Raw genomic sequence first — 19,060 nt, 5'->3', positions numbered from 1 at the left:
GCCAACAGCAACCTCAAGCAAGACTTTTTGTGGCTGAAAGTATTTGCTGGAAGCTCCAGGACTTCTGTTGGACACTTCAGTCTGTTCTCAGGCCATCACAGAAACTTCTGAACTTGGCAAAGTTTAGGCCCTTTCCTGCTTCAAACAGTCTTGGCAAAAACAATGTCTGCCCTTGGGAGAGGGATGTGGACTGGAAGAAACAGGCAGTTAATGTAATTCTGCTTCTTAACCTCCTATGACAAGGCTTACAGAGAAGGAAGTTAAAAAAAAAGGTGTGATGGGAAGAGGAGGAGGAAGTGGGAAATAGTTCAGCACTCTGATGAACACTTTTCAAAATGTCTCACATCTAGTCTCTGAATTCAAATCTCCAGAAATGAACACCAAGGGGCATGGTGTTGTTGTTCAAGACAAACGAGGCGATAATGCAAGATACGCGCACTGGTACATTTTTTTTGGTTGATCTGTTTTTTCCCTTCTTTCATCAAAGTTCAAGAAGCACGGTTCAAAAGGTCATACTTAGACCTTTTGCACTTCAGACCTTTGGGAAAATGTTCCTTCTCCTGGAGGAGGAAGGCTGTTTTTGTGACAAAATTAATTTTTTCTTCTGTGTGTCTATTAGAAACTGACTTTACAGAGAATATTATTTAAAATAGTTTGCCTAGAAGAGATTGCAGCCCTTTTTGTATTGCAACACACTGGAATACCTGAAATTCTTCTTAGGGTGTAGCAGCCTTTCCAAGATCTACTGAAAACATCCTGGGATAAACCCATGGAAACAACATCACACTCTCCAAGATACTGAAATGTTCCCTTCTTGTTCTCTCTGTCAGAGCTCTGTGTCCACCATGGCCCACCTTTTCAACTGACACCCACTACTCAGGACAGAGTCTAGGTCCCCCAGAAAATCCACAGGGAATCATCTCCCTCTTATGGTGCGATCCCGTACTACACTTGGGTGCTCCTCTCCCAGCTCCCCAGCGTTTGCTGGAGCGGGGGGGGCACAAGACATGGCAACAAAACCATAGCAAGATGATCTAACATGGGGATGGGTTGGAAGCTGAAAGAGCAGAGGAAAATGAGGGCAGGAAGGTGATGACGAAGTTGTTCAGTTTATGACTGAAATGGGAGGAGGCAATCGCCTGCAGCTGCTGAGGACTGGAACCAGCAAAGCAGAGCTCCTAGACCGTCTTTTCCACACCAAATCTAAATATATTCCTTCACCCAGCCAGCCGTGCTGGCTGTCGCTGTGCCGGGGCACGTGATCCCTCCTCACGGATAAGGGTGAGTGGCACAGGCCTGTTTGCCCATCAGACAGGTGAGCACTAACCTGGCAGGACTCAGTGCTAAGGCTGGAGGTGTTGCCATCACCACTTAGTCTAAACTCTCACAAATTCTATATACCTCTTCTCGGCAAAGTTGCTCTGTCTGACAGGACTTGCAAGGCTCTGCCTGGCAAGGGGGGCTGCAGCTGGGACCAGGGAGGGCAAGGGCCAGGCAGGCTGCTGTGCCCACTGTCCCAGCTTGCAGCCCTGCTCTACCCAGTCATGATCACTAAGGCAGACCTTGTAGATCTCCACCTGATGTCTGCTCAGGGAAGAAGTTGACTAAGCTTGCCAAAACAATCCTTTTAGCTGCAGGGAATGTAGGGAAGGCTGGGTCAGCGCTGGCCTGTTGGTGCAATGCCCATGTTGCCCCAGGGAGACACAATTGGCTGTCCAGGAAGCATGGCAGCTCCCTCCTGGCTGCTTTCCTCCGGGAAAGCAGCTGTCGTTCTGCAGCACCTGGAGGGAAGCTGGTGTGTGCCCAGGTCCTGCTTAGGGCCCCTTGCCCAAAAGGGCCGCCTGTGTGTTCTGATGGTGCATGCCCAGAGCCTCCAGCACGACAGTCCCATACCAGTCTCGTGCAGAGGTGCAGATGGTTTTCATCATTAATCTGATACATGGGAAACCTTCATGGAGCAATTTCTGCTATGTCTGTGCATTAGTCTTCAAAGAGGAATGCAGGAGCTTCCCTGGGTTGAGGTGACTGTCCTGCAGAGCTCAGGGCAACCGAGGAGGCCTCACTTCATGATGAATATTCAAAGAGGAAAGCCAACCTGGATTAAAAAGAATTAGTAGTGAAACTGGTGACATTAATTTAAACAACCAAACTGTCTCCTGTTTGCTCTTCACACTCTGTGATTTTTATAGACCTCTCCAGGGCTTGATTGACTACTTTTAAGCCAGACTATTTGTGTCCAGTTGACACAAGTAGCACTCAAAAATGTGGTGCAAGTGCAGTGGTCAGCAGCAGTCTGGGGGCAAGTGCCACATGCAGGTGCCAGGGCCTCACACACATGGGGTGCATCCCCATCGCAGCTCATGGCAGAGGCACTGCCCCTCCACAGAGCTCCTCTCTGCTTTCTACCTCCTAACTACATCTCTGGCAGCTCAGCTAATGTGACACTAATTAAACACTCTAATAGCCAGGTGTTTATCCTTTGAGATGGATCTGGGAGGTATCCAGGGGTTGCTTCTTCTTCCAAGCAGTGCTGCTGGCTGGGACTGGATTTCATGGTCAGTGCCCAGTCCTTGTCTGTGTCTGCCCCTGGATTAAATAATTTTATGCACTACAGTAGGAGTTAAAGGGAAAAACCAAATACAGTTGAAGCTAGGTTTATACTTTGGCTTTGCTCATCCCTTCAGAATCCCAACCTGAAGAGTGGCCCAGTGTTCCAGTGCTGCTCATTTTGTTGGGTTACATCCTTAACAGTGAGAAGGCTCCTGACCTTGCTCAACAAATCAGCAATAAAGTTAATGAGTTCCAAAAGATATCCCAATGCACATGAAGTCTTCTATTTACAGGTTTCCCCTAAATATTTCCCTCTTTGCAAAAAATGAAAGGCACAGTTTTCATGTATGAATTTACAAGCTAGGAATAGTAGCCTAGCTTCCAACTTCCCACTAACAGAGAGAGTGGGTCAGGAATAACTGTCTTCCAAACTGCTCAGATATCTTCCTTCTAGACCTGCCAGGAGACACTGCACATGCTGCTGCACCAGTCGTGCTGATCTCTAGGTGAAATTCCCAGACCTAGAGACTTGTTAATCCCCACAAAACCAAGGCAGAAAGCAGGAGATAGGTGTCTGTAAATCCTGGCTCCTCATTTTCAAGGATTACTCCAGACTCCCACTCCTGTTCAGTAAAACACCAGCATTCACCACAGCATGTCCCCCATAGGAGAAAGACCCCTTGCTGCCTACCATTCCCTGCCTGCCCTTCATGTTGGTTTTAAACAGGGACTCTCACTTAGTCTCTCGTCTATTTGGTTTAACAAGGTACCTCTCTAACTACGCTCAAATTATAGGAAAAATGGGAAAAAAAATCTGAGATTTTATTCGCTGTTCTGAAGTAAGAGCCCCTGAGTGATGCTACCTACCAATAAAAATGGTTGAAAATAAAACAGATTATGGAATTAAATGGATAGTCGTGGTACACCAAGCAGAGGTAGACATGTTCTACTGAAGTTGTAATTTAACATGGAAAGTACAGAGAAAAAAGGCTTAACAGAAGAGCAAGAAGGATACCTACTGCTGGGGGAGGTGGTGATGGAGAGGGAAGAAAAACACCTGTAAAAAGATTTGTGAAAATCACCAAGTATTTTGTTCACACTCAATGTCCTGTCCATGCTCCCAGTCCACAGATGTACAGGAGGTCTCTGTCCCACCTGGATTATATTAAGGTTATTATAAGCCCCCTCCAAAGCGGGCTCTTAATGGGCTGCAGTGATGGCAGCTGCGTGCAGCACACTGGGGGCTGTAAGTGGCAAACTGTGTCTCCCAGCACCGGCTGCTCTGGGCTGTGGCAGCAGCCACATGGCATTGCTTCTGGCCACTGACTGGGTGACATTTCATTCAGTATAAATTACAAATACTAGAAGTAAATGAACAGTTTGGAATTCACAGAGTCATAAATGGGAAGGCCGGGGGGCCACTGCCGTCAGCCGCTCAACCTCCTGTTTAACACTGGCCATAAAATGGCAGCTGGGAACTCCTGCATCCAGCCCAGCAATTTATGCCTGAGCAGGAGTGAATCTGTGAGAAAGACACTCTGTCTTCATTAAAATCCTGATGTGACAGAGAGCGTATAAATCCTGAGATCTTCTAAAGGCTAATTACTCTCACAGAATTCATACCTTATTCTCAGTTTGGGTTTGCTCCTCCCCACAGGGTTCCTTACCGGCATTATTCTCAAAGCTCCCCTCCAAAAACCAAACTGCACATTTTGTTTTACCCACTGGTGTTTGGCAGCCCTGAGGACCAATGTTTATGAACTAGATTCACAAATTACCCTGAGCAAACAAGTAGGGGCATAGAATCAACCACAGGTTTTGGAAATACCAAAATATTCAGGACATTTATCAAATGTATTTCATACAAATGATTCACTGAGCCCTCATCTAAGAGATGTCAGGGGGCACTTGTGCCCCCACTAAGGGCGCACAGGGAAAAACAAGGAGAGGGTGAAATGAGTGAGAAGATTGACCCAGAGATGCTAAGGAGAAGACTGGTGACAGTGTGACAAGCCTCACTGGGGACTGAGGACAAAAAGACAAAAAAAAAAGAAAAAAAAAAGACATATTTTGGGAAGCATGAGTGTTGCATGAAAGATGAAGAAAAGAGGTTTGAAATAGAGGTGCCAATAGGTGACACCTATAGGTGGGGGGACGTCTGTGCCGGGTGCGGGGCTGAACTGAAGTCCAGGAAGCTGCTCTCAGCCACCGTGCTGGGAGCAGGCAGGCTAAGGAGGAGCTGCCAGCCAGCAAGGCACCAGAGAGCACCCAGAGGGCAGGGAACTGGCTAGTTTCTCCACCTTCACACCAGGCAGAGCCTGACTTCTCATTCCCATGGCAACCCTAACCCAGCTGCATCTCACCGAGGCAGATGAAGGCATTAATTTCACAGCAAAGTCAGCCATCTCAGACCCTCGGCACGCGCGATGCAGCCGGGTTCAGGTTGCTGGGGGAACCATAACTTTTTAATCACACTGCATTAAGGGTTTTATTACTCTGCATATTTATAAGGATTGGTTTATTCAGATCCAGAGAGAGAGAGAGAGAGCGGAACAGAGAGATTTGCTGGTTTTACTTTCAGATTACCCCAGGTTTTTCCCTACATGGATGAAGGGTGCAGGTGACTGAGGTACCACTGCTGAGGGCAGATGGGATGCAAAATAGTCACAGCATGTGCAAGCAACATAGCAACCAGAGATGCTATAGAGAGAACTGTGAAGTGTGTGAAGGAGAGAGTTCATAGAGGTGTTAGATCAGTGTCTAACATAATACATAATATTTCCATGGATTTTCAGTGAAAAGGCTTCTGGGACAAATTTTATCAGGGTGTTTTACATAAATGGCAGCTATAAACATTTCAACAACAGAAAAGAATGACAATTGAAGGAGAAAAGGGAAAGCTCAATGAGCTACTTTATGGAAATACTGGGGAACAAATGCAACCCAGAAGAGAAGTTTTTCTGCCCTTGAGGGCCTTTGCACACCCCTGTTATTCTCCCTCCTGGCCTGTACAGCCTTGCTCAAAAACCTATTTGGAGAGCTTTTGGAAAAACATCGACACTAGTCTGTGTTTGAATCAGCTGGAAAAAATGACCTTTCCAAAACATTTGGAAAAGCACAAAAATGACCTAAAGAAACCTCTTGGAGGTTGTCCTGGACTCAGAGCTCAGACAGATTTGTTCCCTCAGATTTAACTGCAGTGCTTTAACGTGTCCTTCCAAACTCTTACCCCACGACTTCAGTATATTTGGGCTTCTTGCTGAGCTGCTTGGCCCATTGGACTAGCTGGAATGTGAGGTGTGGGATGCCAGAGCCAGGCATCTCCTCCTTCAGCCCTGGAGAGGTGCTGTGAGGCTGTGTACAGGCCACAAAGGGTGAATGATTTGGCTGCCCCTGCCAAATCTTACAAACAGATGAGTTCATGCCAAGGAAAGTCCCCTCTGAAAGTAGCAGGAAAACTAAAAACTGTCAGCTTTGTGCCCCATGATTTGGAAAATCCCTTCCAGTGCTCTAGTTATCACAAGTTCCATCCCACACAAGCTAAGCAGCTGGCTGTGCCTCAGCCCAGGCCCTGACTGATGCCAGCCCCATCTGTGGTGATCAAGCATCAGGATAGAAACCAGATCTATATAGCTCCCTTCTTGCACTGGCTGCTGGGTCTTTGAGAGGGCTGTGGGCACAGAAACACCAGAGCCTCCGCAGGGACTAAGAGCTGTTTTGTTTATTCCAGTGAAATAATTACTGGGAAGAGAAGTCAAACCCAGGAGCTAATAGCACATGTACCACAGTGGGTTGCACAGATTGGGGTGTTCCTACTGCTCATGTTTGTCCTCTTCTCCATCTGCTCTCCTTTCTGTCTCTGCCAGTTATTCTACAGCTCCCCAGCCCCTTCCCACTCCCTCCAGTGATGCCCAAGCTCTTGGTGGTACCAGCAGCGACTGCCCCAGGAGTTCTGGCACCGCTGTCTCTCTTATCCCCTCTTCTAATGCTGCCAGCCCAGTATCTCCTTTCACTTTACTCCAGTGCTGATTTTTAATTTTTGGAGATTTTGGGCTTTGACCATCAGGGCAATGAACGGGCACATGATTTCACAGCAAAAGGCTCCAGCTGTGCTGGGCGAGCTGCCACGCAGCTGGACTGAGGGGGAAGAGTGCAGCTTGTTTGCCAGGCTGCAGCCACAGTGACCTGCACATGGTGGCCCAGGGACAGCTGCCTCCCACTATGTGAGACAGCATGTTGTAGAAGAGCAGTCACCCTTGGTCAAACCAAATGTCCATCTGACCCCACAGCTTGTCCCTACAGGAGCAGATGCCATGGGAGGAGGGTGAGGACACAGTGAACCCATTGCAGCACCTTCCTAACCTCTCCTCCTCACCCCTGGGGATCCAAGGGACCTCCTGGGCCAGAGGCCTCTCTGTAGGCAATAGACTTTAAATTATTTTCTTTTCATGATTTTTTCCTGCCATGTTTTGAAGCTGTGACTGGCACTTGACATGGCAGAGCCATGGCAGAGCCCCACTGTGTAACGACACATGGTGTGAAACCACCTCTCCATTTTAAAGCTGCTGCCTCCTGCTTTTGCTCCATGCCTTCAAGGTGTTGGCTGGGAAAAGGCAATGAACAGTCATGGCCTATTTGCCGTCCCCAGGCCTCTTCTATCACCTCTTCAACTGAAGAACACTACCTTTTCCTGATACTGCAACTGCTCGACAACTTCAACTAGAAAAGCTTTCTGGCTGTATGGGGCAGGCTGTCACACTTGGCGCCCTTTCTACAGTCACTGTCAATGCTGTGATGCCTTTATTTTTTCAGTGTCCTTTTCTTTTTCACACAGCTAGTAATTTAGAAGCACACAAGATATTTTTAGACCTAACTTAGAAGTGCTTCAGGTCTGCAATTGGGTGACTCAGCTGCCAGTGTTATTTACTTTAGTTTTACATTCAAACTGGGCAATTACAGCCCTGAGCAGCTATTTAGAGACCATATTTCCTTGTCATGCTGTCAGAGTTTGCACGCAGCATTGTCTGTAAAGCACTTTGCACATCCAGGTACATGTCTGAAGGTTTTCTAAAGCAGGTGGAGAATAAAGCCCTGGGCTGTCACACCTCTTTCCTCTATCTGCTTGTAAAACCACCTTCCTGTGCCCTTTGTGACACTGCCTTATTGCCAGATGATCCTGCACGCTCTGCTGGGGACGCTCCCCAAGATGACAGCTCACGAAGGATTGCTGCGGGATTTGGGTCACGGCCGGAGCGTAAGGTGGCATTTTCTCCCTAATGAAAGTCTCTCTCACAGCTTTTTCCTTTCAGAGGAAGAAATCTCCACAGATCACAGAGCCATTTGTACTGGTTTAATGATGCTCGAGACATTTATCCTGGGGAAGAGTTCTGCCTGAGCTCCCTGTTTACTTCAAACCCACTTATTTATAACATCCTTTCCTTCAGTTCTTGAATCCTTCACCTGCACAAACATCTCCTCTAGATCATCTTTATTGAATACAGTTAAGTGTAGCTCATGGGGTTATTGAATTACAGGCATGAACTTACCAAAATGAGATAAATCACTCACATATTAGCCTCTCTCTATTAAACACATCTCACCCCGAGGCATTTTTCCATAAAACAGATACCATATATCAAGCGTTTGAATATTTGAAGCAGTTAAGGCAGGCTTCTCCCAGCAAGAAGGCACACAACAGGAATGCACCAGCCCTCTCTGAAGGAAGCTTTACTGCCTAAAATATTTATTAGAAATAACACCCTCTGTGTGAGGCTTGAAGGGTAAGAGCTCGAGATGGAGTCTGAGCTACATTTGCTCATATCAGTTTCTCTTCCACGTGGTGCACCACCACCCATCCCTGACATCTGCCTCTGCCCAGTCTCTGGCACAGGAGGGACAGTGCCCTTCCTGGGGTCACTCACCAATGTGCCCGTGCCAGGCACCAGCTTTGCCCACACAAATCACCAGTTTGAGAGAGATGTTTTGTCTTTGAGAGATAGTTGAGCTCGATTTGGGCAGAGGCAGCAATAGGAAATGTTCATGCCATTTTGGGGTGCAAAAGGGACTTGACTGTGTGCTCAGCCCCTGGCATGGGGGGAGCAGTGGGTCCTGTACTGCCCAGTACCAAACCACACCACCTCCTTGCATGTCCTGCAGCACACTCAGATTCACACTCCTCCAAAATATCTCCGGACCACTGGTTTGCCTTTTTCTCTACGTAGTTTTCATTCTGACACTCCTTTTAACTTCTCTCACCATGGTTTCACCTTTGGTATTTTTACAGCCAGTGTCATATCCACATATTTCCATCCCTGCCTTGTAGTTTGACAGGTCTCAGATTTTTGGTGTATTTTTTCCCCTCTTGCATCACCCTATCTCACTTGGAAGCCTGAAAGGCTTTGGTGATGGCTTATTTGCAGGATCCGGATCCCAAACTGTATCTGTTCCAAGCCACTGATGCCGTAAGAATTTTCAGATAAAAAGATTCACTGAAATATCAAGAAGAGAAAAAGATATATACATACCTACAATAATCTGCCTGATACATCACCATGATCAGTAACCACTTAGGACACGCACATGCCCTGGAGCGTTGCTGGATCCTTGCTCCTTATGCACAGGATTTTTTTCTGAATAACTCTTGGATATTAATTAACATTTTATAAATAATTAGCATAATCAATATTTTAAATCCTGGCATTGTTAAGGATTACACAAGGATTGCTAAGGATCGACACAGGTGTATTTGTAACCTCAAGAAGTATAAACTATCCTGCTTAAGTACTACTATTTAAGGTGTAGTATTCAAGGAAAATAAGTTTTACAATGAATTAATTAGGTTTCAAGACAGTTAAACCTAATTTTCAGTGTAGATGTTTAACTCTTTTCTCTGGAAATACCTTTAATTAAGGAATAAACTGCAAATTCAATAACAGGGATGACATCTATACATTCTGGAGTCCTCTGTCTGCAGAAGGGGCTTTCCTTCCCTATTTTGCAATATTCTGTTTCCACTGTGGTGGAAACAAAAGATGCACCACCCCTTTTCCTGCCCGTGGCCCTGCACTCTTCAAGACCCCTCTCAAAAACACGGAACCCCACGAGCAGCACTTCTGGCTGCAGCACCCCTGGCCCGTGCACAACACCCTCGGCCACTGCCTACTATGGGTGTGGGTGTACAATGTGCTGAAATCAAACTGGGGGGGAACTCCCCTTTTATGACCTTTTATTCAAACTGCAGGTTTATGACACATTATACCCCCTTCATCTTCCAAACCCAGATTCCAGCTTGGATTTTCCCCATTCCTTCAAGGTATGTGCACATCCCTGGTTTACAGACACTGCATGGTGCAGCATAGGTTACTCCATTAAGGCATAAAACTCTGCGATACTGTTTCTTCTCATTGCCAGCGAATTGGATGTCACACTTTTTATTTTCTGCTAAAAAGAACCCAAATAGACAAACATGACAGACAAGCTTTCATGGTAACATTTTATGGTGATCCATTTTCTCTCTCTTCTTTCCTGGGGGAAGTTAAAATCACTCTCTGAGCCATTTGCCACTCTATAGCATCTTCACCAAAATGATCCATCTCCTATAAACACAACGCAGCACATGGTTTATCAGAGCAGCAGTTTGGCACCTGTGTCACCAGCTTCCCCCCATGACTTCACCTCACTGTACACACATTTGGGGTGCTGCATTCAGCAGAATTTGGCAGGCGAGGGCGCACAATAAATCCTGCTGAGAACAGGATTGCAGCTCCCAGCAAACACTTAAAGTTCAGCACCATGAGGAACCAGGTGCCGTGTGAGGCAGCTGGAGGCCATCAGCTGGTCTTCTCCTCCAGGCCCACTTTGGGCCATTAGATCTGCCTTGGAGCAGCCACACACTCTGCAACTTTTCAGTTGGAGAAAAGGTGGTTTTCCAGCAGACTGCCCCTTCTGACAGCAGGTCCCCACAGCACCTCGAGCCATCACCATCCTGCTGAGCCCCGAGGTGCAGATCAGCCAGCACGACTGACCAGCACCTTGCTGCCTGCAGACACCACCTTTCCTCCTCCCCTCAGACCCAACCAGCAATGCCTGTGTCTCCTGGGGAGCCAGAGAAGTGTGTGATTGCAAATGACAGCTTCACCTCTTCACCCACTGAGCAAGGGCTGGATGAGATCTCATCAAGCAGCTGCTCATCAGCCCCAGGCACCAACTGCCCATCACTCAGGAGGCACATCCTGCTCTGCGTCACGAGTCCCCGTGGGGCTCTCCCAGCAGGGCCTCCAAGGAAACTGAGGGGATTTTCAAACCAGCTGGTTTTGTCTGGTGTGCAAGTAAATTGCGTGGCTATCTTAAATACCTGCATGGCTGGAAATAGTGGAACATATATTAGGATACAGGGATTAATACAGGGATTTTCAATTTCCTGAGTTGGGACGTCATACTCCTTTCAACTTTTCCTGATCTTCTGAAAGTAAGGTGGAGCAGAAAGCCAGGGCAAAGCCTGAAGCCTGCACATAGAGGACATCAGGAGTGCCCGAGCTGTGTATGGGCTGTCTGCACTGAGGTGAGCACACCTCAAAGCACACACCCACCACAGTGATCATTCCTGGCATCCAAACAAGGATTTATCCCCAAAGAATCCTTCTCCACAGCTTGCTGGGTATGTCCATATTCTGATCTACAGGAACACATGGCTCAAGCAGGTGTGAAGAATGCTGAACTATTTATTCCCTTGTCTTCCCTACCCAGTTCATAGGAAGAACTCACTAAAGTAGAGCTGGTGTAGAAAGCTTCACAGGTCCTATGTATATAGTGAGAAACACTATAAACAGAAATAGAATTTCAATTTAAAAAGTTGATTGATAAGAGCAGGTCTACGCACACCTGGCCAGCATCTCATGGGAAGACCAGCCAATGGATACTAAAGGCAACTCTGCATAAACTGGAAACACAAATGTATGACATGGTCAGATTTTGGCACAGTGGGTCAGAGAAGGAACAAGGTCCCATTAAAGACTTGGAGCGATATTTATACCTCAGGGCAAGAAAATACCTGTTTGCCTTCTCATAGAGTGCCTTTGAAACAGGCATAAATGCAAACCCTCCAAAAGCTCAAGTACTTTTCAGCTCTGTCTCAGCACTCCTGTAAGCACTGTCCTTATATAAATCCCTATTTCATCTCCCTCCCTCCCTGTCAGCCGGCTACATTTCTGATGTAGCTAGTGGGGTGACAGAGAGGCTGCTGCTCTTCAAACACTGTTGGCAAAGCATTGTACAAATGCTAAGCTTCCACAAATATTAAACGAAGGCTTGCTCCAAGGATATGGCAGCTTTCCCACATCCCAGGCTGAGCAAACGTAAACATTTCCCAAAAGCACATGCTGTAAAGGCTATTCCTTGGTGTTTCTGTGGGCACAGGGTTACGTGCCAAGATGTGCTGGGTGGTTTAAATAGTAAGTATTCCTGCACTAGCCCTTTCACCATCTCCCCCGGCTCAGCTGGCATACCCAGTCCACCTAAGTAGGACCAGAAAAGCAAAGGAATAGTTAAACGCAGTGTGAGAGCCAAGGAAAGACACCCTAATCCTGGCAGGCTGAAAAGTGTCTTTCAAAATTTTGTGACATGGGAGCTTTCAGAGGAGTGATGGAGCTTGTCCAGATTCCCATCCTGGGCTGGAACTGGTATGCATCACCCCAGAGCAATGGCTTCATTAATGTCAGTGCTCGTGCCCAGCCCTACAGCACAGGAACCCTGTAACTACAGTCCACTGGAGACGGCTCCTGCCATCACTAAAGCCAGGCACCAAGATAAAAGCTGCTTGAAATCCTCGAGGAGGGTAACTTATCACAAGAATCCTGATGGAAGCAGCAGCAGCTTTGTTTCTGTTTTGCTTTCAAAGGGTAAGCACCTTTTTCTCAATCTCTCCTACTACTGTAGCACAGTTTGTACATCCCATCACTCAGATGTCTGACAAATTATTTCACAGAGTGTTCTTTATCCATAGCTGTGACAAGCAAATTACACCAAATTAAGCTCATCTACCTTGATCTCAAGGGACGCTGGCTATTAAACTGTCTCAGAACTGGCAGCCTGAAGCACTGTCACCACTTAGCTTACAGAAAGATGCCGAGACAGCTGCACTACCCAACAAAAAAAGGCTGCTCTGTTCAGAGGAGGAACTAAAACAGGGTGTAGGGAGCACCACATTACTCATTCCTTCTGCAGAAATGAGAATCATCTTAACAACGGCAACAATATTTACTCCAAAATGGCAGGTCTGCAACTTCACCATGGGCTCCAAGAAATAATCTATTTCTTTCCTTCCTCATAAACAGTAAGTACTATGAGATCCTGCAGGCTTCATTACCCCACTTGGTGGCAGCCAAACTGCCTAACCACGCCCAGAGAATCATCAACAGCCACCACATATGAAAGGCAGATCATGGCTTGCCTTTTAGTGAAGCCAGGATGGGTTTGAAGGAGGTACCACAGGAGCAGCTTATTGTTTGAAGAGCAATTTCAGGAAAAAGCTGATGGACATCAGTAATTTCTTCTAAAACCTTCGCTTGCCACTGACTCCAACCCTTGATCTCACTAACTGCCACCTCTGCTGGGGTCTGAATGGGCAAGAGACCTACAACAAGGTGAAAACAACAGAAACAGATTCCAAGATCCTTTTTGACCAAGCCTAAGGCCATTTCACATGACATGGCCAACTCTTGCATGCTTTGCTCACACTCCACTGGTTTCAATTGGTGAGTTGACACCACTTCCCATACAATAACATCCTAATGATCAGAAATGGTAACATTCTAATGATCAGTGTCAGAAATATGTTGCTTCATGCTGCTGAGAAAGCTCTGTGCACTGCTGCCATGGACACAGTAGCTGACAAGACACTTGGGACTAGGGCTGCTGCTGACCCTCAGCAAAGAAATACAGAGGAACTTGCTCCTTTCTTTTGGGGAAGCCCATCTAGCACAAATGAGATGCCAAGGGCTCCAAGACTGTTTGAACAAGCAAATGGCACCTACCCACCTCCTGCATTAAGTATCTCCCCAGTGAAAGCAAAGCATGGAAAACATAAACCCCATAAAAATTACACGTTGCACACAGAAAGTGAAAAGCAATTTTGAGGCATGTGTCTTCTGCCCAGGCCTGCCACCCCACCTGTCCGAGCAGTTTGCTACTTACAGATGAATCATCCCACATCCAGAAGAGCCTGTGCCCAGCAGTGGCTTCAGAATGAAGAAATCATAGAATCTCCCGAGTTGGAAGGAACCCACAAGGATCATCCAAGTCCACCTCCTGGCCCTGGTCAGGACAGCCCCAAGAATCACACCATGTGTCTGAGAATGTTGTCCAAATACTTCTTGAACTGGTCGAGCTTGGTGCTATGACCACTTCCCTGGGGAGCCTGTTCCACCAGTGCCCAACCACCCTCTGATTGAACCTTTTCCTAATACCCAGCCTAAACATCCCCTGAAAAAGGATGCTAAAAGAAAGCCTGAACAATGGTCTACATCTCAGCTGGACATTGCTTGGGCACTGCCATGGGCAATTCAGGGAGTTCATCGAGTATTTTCCAATTTATATATATGCACAGAAAAAGAACAGGACAGAACCAGTCTCCTATTTCCTCCTTCGGACCGCTCCTCCCATCATTAATGCTGAAAATCCCTCTTCAACAGGGATCATCGCAGAAATTGTTTATTTCTTCTCAAAGCAGCTGGGTCTTGATCAGGTATGAAAAATGCAGAGCTGCCATGGGCCAGGCTTGCTGGGAGGACCAAGGTTAAGGTGCAATAGCACATTGATCCTCACGATCAAGTTAAGCTTGTAGCCCATTTTCAACATAAGCCTACTCAAAAGCAATTTGTTCTTTAAGCAGAGTTAACAAAGACAGGCTCCTAGACTCCAGCTATTTGAAATGCACTCAGATGGGTCCAGATAATTGTTGGTGAAAAAGGAAAAATTTTGAAGTTCTTGAATCCAGCAACAAACACAGAGCCCAACGAGGGAGAGGCACGGCTCACACATCGACTGCTGCTGCCATCTCCTCATGGGAATTTGTAACTCTTCTACTATATGTTCTCAAAGGTGCTTTCTTCTTCCTCCCCTTTCTGTCACCCTCGTGTAAAACCCACATTAAGAGCATAACAGGAACAGGATTAATGTATCTTTTCTTTTTTAAAAACAGTTCAGGAAAGTAATTAAGAGCCTTGCTCTCAGTATTCCTAAAGTCAGTATTAAAAAGCTTACTTAATGCAGAATATAATTTATAATTATCATGAATATGACAAGAGTGATTTTATCTGCAATAAATATATAATCATACCCTGTCTTGAAGGTACCAGAGGTTATACTAAGCATTGAAAAACCTTTTCTTTCCACAGGGGAAAGAAATGTCAGATTCCTTCTACCACATGACCAGCTGACTCAGACATCAGTACAAGTCAAATAATAAGATTTTACTTCCCTGTAGGATCTGTTTGTTGATGTAATCTGCAGTACATCTACTAAAAACAGGAATACGAATTAATGAAATTACTTAGAGTAGTAGGCTATTCAGAGCTAAATGCAGAGTATAATGTAGTTTTATTATATTTAGTTGATAAGCTGCATCTTCATCTCAAATAATTTAATAGGAAAATTAAATTCAAGTGTAAACTAATGACAAGAGCCCTTTTTGTCAGCTGGATGCCTTTCCCTTTGCAAAAATGAAATTAAAGCCAGCCTGCTACTTTTAAACAAAGCACTGGAGACATCACAATATACTATAAAGTCTGCTTTAATATGAATAATATTACCTATTATGCATTAATATGAATACGCATCAATAGGAAACAAAAAAATCTGAGCCAATAGCAGCTTAGCCAAAGAAAAGTTACTCCTGTCACCATTTGAGTACCTGGGAACAGTCAACAGATATTAAACAGGCAAGCTTAAAGCCTATATATATAAATTAAGGACAAAAAAGTAAAAATGCTTTCACTTGAAAAGCAAACCAAAAAGAAGTTTAAGGCACTCTCACCTATATATCCATTTGTTCCATAAACTGAGGAAAGCCAGATTTTGACACCACATATCAAAATTAAGTGGATCACACACTATCCCTAAAGCGGCATAATCTCTGCACTAAGATTTTTTTTTTCTTTCAGTCTCCTGTTTTAAGCCTCCTGAATACTTTCAGCTGTACTCCATCCACTCATATAATTATATATCCACCTCAAACATGGTTTGCCTTTCAGGCTGGCTAACGATTTGGTTTTTCTTTTGCCCCCCGTCGGCATCGCAGTGCATCTGAATCAATCATGCTAGTCAATATTCACACTGCATGAAGCACTGACAGAAAAAAAATCCTGTGTATGTTGCATATATTTATGTTATAAAATCATGGTGTGGTATTAGATGCCACAATAAGAATGAGTTACAGAAACCTCAGAAGAACTATCCAGACAGGAGTGTCTCAAGATTTTGTAGATGAAAAGGAGCTGTCTGATCTAGGAAATGTAGCTAGTAATAAACCCACTTTTCATGTATTTCCAGCTGATCAGCTACATGTACAGAACAAGAGTAATGACACTTTTTTCTGCTATTTAAAAGAAAAACTGTCCTTCTCAGCAGTTAACAGAAGCCTGCCCTGCAAGAAAAATTCCTGTTGGATGGTATTTCTCAGGACACAACCTGATATAGATGTATGGATGGGGAAGTGGGGTGTTGTTGCTGATAAAAACGAATACATGCAAAGGGCATATGCAGATTTATGAAAAATAAATTTATTACATAACACCTTGTTTTAACAATGTTTGATTTTTTTTTTTACTCAGAATACTTGTGTCATTCATGTAAAATAGTTTGATACAGTACATTGTATGTAAGTTTTTCCTCATAAATTCTAAGGCTCTCCTAACAGCTTGTTCCTCTGCAGTAGGAACGGCACCCCTAAACAACGTGCGAACGTTTAAAAAAATAATTAACCCAACAAAATTTAAAATCCACTACACCAAGCTGGTTCTCAAAAATCATGACAAAATATCTGAATGGATGCCACACCTTTTTAGGAAATATCACTCATGCTTTTTTAATCCCAAAGCATGCTCACAAATCATTAACACCAACAGGAAAAAAAATAAAACACTGTCTATGACAATCATTTTAGTTTGTTTGCTGAACCAAACATGTTTATATCAATGACAACATACTTATTTTACTATCAAATAGCAGCTTTAAGACCAGTCAAGTCATAGATTTTAAAACAAAAACAAAAACTTATGTTGGAAATTAATCTTTGGGACGTTTGTAATTGCTGGGAAAAAATGCAAACACTTTCATGTTCTTAAAAAAATCTCATCGTAGCAATTGCGTCGGTCATAAAACACTGATCTAGGTGGAAAATGAACCAACCCACAAAAGTCACTAAAAATAAACGTCTATCAAAACTGTCTGAGAGTTACAGTTAGTTTGCTTTTTTGCCATGGTAACATATACTGTATGCTTCAAGTACCAGTTCAAAGATGTTGCGTACTATTTTGTCAGATAAAGTTGTTACATCAAGAGAATTCACCACATACGACAACAAAAATGCTCGCCCCTAGCACATTTCACAGTTTCAACTGCTACAGACTGTCACTGAAAAAAATGCATCGGTCAGTCTGAACCATGTCAAGTAAACTACAGAAGTAGCATATCCACAACACAAACTGTGCTAGCACTTTCTTTTCAAGTCTAACCCCAAAACCAGGTACAATTTGGGAGCCACTACTCCGCTCTGTGGCAGGGGGTGGATCGTGGTGGTCAGACAGGTTGGAGGTGTGGTTGTACAGTACATTCTCGTGGCCCAAGCCGGGTTCCAGGCAGGCACAGCTGCGCGGCCGGTCCTGCAGCATTAGCAACAGTGCATTGACGTCGTCGGGGTGCAGCTCAGTACCGGTGAGTCTGATGCGAGTACTGTGGCGGCTGCTGGGAGGTAGCTGAATATCCCATGCTGCTCTGTGGCTGTGATGTGCTTGGTCCGGGGTTGGGGTAGGCAGCATGGGGGTTGGAACGCTGCAGAGGGGCAGAAGCAGAGGACATGCAATCCTTTGTAACAGGGACATCACAACACAGTTTCACCTACTGATCTATTCTTCAAGAGGTACCAGGCACACACAGTCTCAAAGCAGATGCACTTCCAGGCTTCTTTTCACTTACTCTGATTACAGCAGGTAATGAACACCAGGAATACATCATATTAGAAAGTGACAGTTGCCACCCTTCAGTTATCCATCCCAATTACCTCCTGTGAATCTTCACCCATCATAGTCAAACCTCCACCCAACCCTCTGGATGGCTACACTGCATCTGCACATTACACAAGGCTACCACCACTCACGGCAATACTCTTCTCCACTTGCTCCCTTTCATTAACAAGAAGGTAGGCTGGAGTGGAGATCCAGATGAGGCATCTTACTGCTGATGAGCCACTCTGCCTTATTCTGGAGATTTTCACATATAAAGAATATATTTGCCACCCTTTTGTGTGACCTGGGAGTAAAGGCTGAGAGCGCTGTGACTGGGCTAAGGTGTCATCTAGCAGCAGCCTTAAAATACTTGAAGGAGAGTTTAAAGACAACAACGTGTTCCTCTGTGGAAATAGATATTTCAGGGGAAAATAGCAATAGATTGCGGCTTAGGAGGTTCAGGTAGGACATTGGAGGAGGGACTACTAAGGGACACTGGAAGAACTTGTCCAGAGAGTCTGTGAGGTCTCTATATATGAAGACTCATTTAAGTAAAGCCCCAGCTGACCTGAGTTAGTTAGCATTAGCGACAGTCCTGCTCCATGCAAGAGACTGGGCTAGATGGTATCTGGAGGCCCCTTTCAACCAGCATTTCTACAACTATTTACTGAGTGGAACATTCATCATTGCAAGAAGCTCTGAGCAAACCAGAAATTACCTACTTCAATTTTAACCTAAAAGTTGTTACTTACTGATCATGTGTTATAAAGGAAAGAAGGACTGCATATGAGATTTGCAATCTAAGCATCTGACCACTTTGGAGCATTTAATATTTAAATAAATCAACACAATTTCAGTACATTACTGTGCTGTTTTACATTCATGTTAAGGTTTACACACATAGAAACTTTGCAGCATTGTAGAAACTGCTGTGTAGCTTCTGAACTCTTGATATCACATAATATATTAGGTTTTTTTAGAAAAAGCTGCTTCTGATAAAGGTCTGGAAACTTATCTGAAATGACAATTCCAGGACTAGGATATTGCTACTGAGACCTGAATAAGCAAAATTGTGGTGAACCAACATCCCGAGAAAGTAAAATATTAAAACAGCTTTACAGATAAGTCACAACATAAAATAAACAACCCCATTTTTTCCTGCCTTTCCACATTTAGAAAGGAAACTAGGCCCAGGATGCTGCGATGATGGCAGAAATAAAAAAGGCAAACTCTAGTTGTTAACACATGCTCATAGGACTGAGCTAACACTATAAACCTCTAGAGAAAAGGGG

General features: G+C 44.9%; 1 protein-coding gene across 9 annotated transcripts in view; it reads right to left on the bottom strand.

The window, feature by feature from the left end:
- Window positions 1-16,303: 16,303 nt before the first annotated feature.
- The window catches only part of CDK8 (cyclin dependent kinase 8), a 73,733-nt gene continuing 70,976 nt past the window's right edge, over window positions 16,304-19,060 (bottom strand). For all 9 annotated transcript variants that reach the window (XM_064645395.1, XM_064645393.1, XM_064645394.1 and 6 more), the window contains one exon: window positions 16,304-17,595. In XM_064645395.1, the coding sequence (XP_064501465.1) occupies window positions 17,470-17,595 (126 nt within the window). In that variant the 3' untranslated portion in view covers window positions 16,304-17,469. The remainder of the gene's footprint in view (window positions 17,596-19,060) is intronic.

Source organism: Pseudopipra pipra, chromosome 2 (assembly GCF_036250125.1).
Source record: "Pseudopipra pipra isolate bDixPip1 chromosome 2, bDixPip1.hap1, whole genome shotgun sequence".
Classification (NCBI taxonomy): domain Eukaryota; kingdom Metazoa; phylum Chordata; class Aves; order Passeriformes; family Pipridae; genus Pseudopipra; species Pseudopipra pipra.
Note: the sequence above shows the minus strand (reverse complement) of the source record. Positions and strands in the feature narration are given on the sequence as shown.